The sequence below is a fragment of the Alligator sinensis genome, unplaced genomic scaffold (assembly GCF_000455745.1).
Source record: "Alligator sinensis unplaced genomic scaffold, ASM45574v1 scaffold596_1, whole genome shotgun sequence".
Lineage (NCBI taxonomy): Eukaryota > Metazoa > Chordata > Crocodylia > Alligatoridae > Alligator > Alligator sinensis.
The window spans coordinates 2,939,604-2,941,047 of record NW_005841967.1 but is presented as its reverse complement, the minus strand read 5'-3'; the positions used below and the strand labels follow the sequence as shown (position 1 = coordinate 2,941,047).

General features: G+C 44.7%; 1 protein-coding gene across 1 annotated transcript in view; it reads right to left on the bottom strand.

Annotated features, from left to right (window-relative positions):
• Positions 1-1,444, bottom strand: part of WDFY1 (WD repeat and FYVE domain containing 1) — a 28,199-nt gene that overhangs the window by 19,506 nt on the left and 7,249 nt on the right. Inside the window, exon 2 of the mRNA XM_006020750.3 lies at positions 345-412. Within this exon, the coding sequence (XP_006020812.1) occupies positions 345-412 (68 nt within the window). The remainder of the gene's footprint in view (positions 1-344; positions 413-1,444) is intronic.

Genomic DNA, 1,444 nt, shown 5'->3' with positions numbered 1-1,444 from the left:
GGGGGGGGGGGGGGGGGAACAGAATTAAAGTGAGACAAAACATCCTCAGGAGGACATAGCCAAAGTCTCTTTAATCATATAGATTTCTACATTAGTTAAGTTGTAATTATTAGGACATATTTTGTTTGGAATGGGCTCCAAATCAGTTTTCTCTGCAATACCTGGGTAAACATCTCTTTGCCCTTCTACTGAAACCTATATGGGGGAAGGAAGAGAGGGGGCTTCATATAGGAACAAAAACAATAGCAAATGGCTGTTACATCAGCTCCATAGAACTAGAGCCTTATGTATGGCTGAGCTTGGCAAGAGTAAGTTTCCAAATGTTGAGATACCTTGACACTTACATGACATGGTGTGGTAGATGCTGGGCCAGTACTGCCCACTGTCCCTCTTCAGCCATACTCGAATTGTTCTGTGGAGGGGGAGAAGGGGAAAAGAAGGGAGATAAAAAGGGAAGTTAGGAGGAGTGATGCACACAACTGCACTGGTTAGTCTCTAGGCCTCTTGGATTTCCAGCTACTCCAACAGCTATTACAGTGCTGAATAACCTCTCCATAAAGTGCCACCAATAAGCTCCCCCCATAGCCATCTATATGCTGCAAGACCAGTTCAAACTTCCTGCCCAAAAGTCCGGCTTATGTCTATTAATTGGATACTGTTGGTAAAAAAGACAAAACTCAGGTCTGACTTGGGGCAGATACATAGATCAGGCCTTCTTGCTGTCAAAACAGACTCAGTTTTATTTTGTGTATACAAGCAACTTCAGTGTTTCTACCATGCAAGCACACACAGCTCATAGGCACCACTCTGTTCAGTACTTTTCAGGGATTGACAATAGTAGCATTCATGTTATCAGTGGCTAATGTTCAAGTCTCAGGCTGATTGGGCCCAAGCCTCTTCTTCTTGAAGTCCATCCCACAGTTCAAATGAAAGTTGAGATGAAAATACAAAGTCAAATGCAAAGTCACCCATAAACAGGCTGATGAAAATATGATTCTTGCCCTCCTGACACCCCCCTCCAAAAAAGAAAAAACAACGCTCTTTGCAGCACTTGCTTTGTGTATGATCATATTTCCTTTTTTAAAGGTTGTGCACTGGTTCATGCATGAAGTTCACTTCCACAATGCTCCCCATGGGCTGCAGAAAAGAAAGATTGACTAATATTGACCAGGAACTGAAACAAACAGTCAAGGTGAAGATGTGACAGATAAGCCTGATGCTGCCTCAGTTTGAATCTGAGGACAAAGAGGGAAAACCTACATGGTTTTTAACACAGGTGACTGGTAGGGGAGGCACAGGAGGCATTGGCCCCTGACTCAGCACCACTCAGGATACATCAGTTTTTTTGCCACACGGGCCAGCGGGGTGGGGGAGGATACTTAAGCTGTGGCACAGAAGAACAGGAGTGGATATGGGGCTTTTGGCTTGCCCTTGGGCCTGCCCA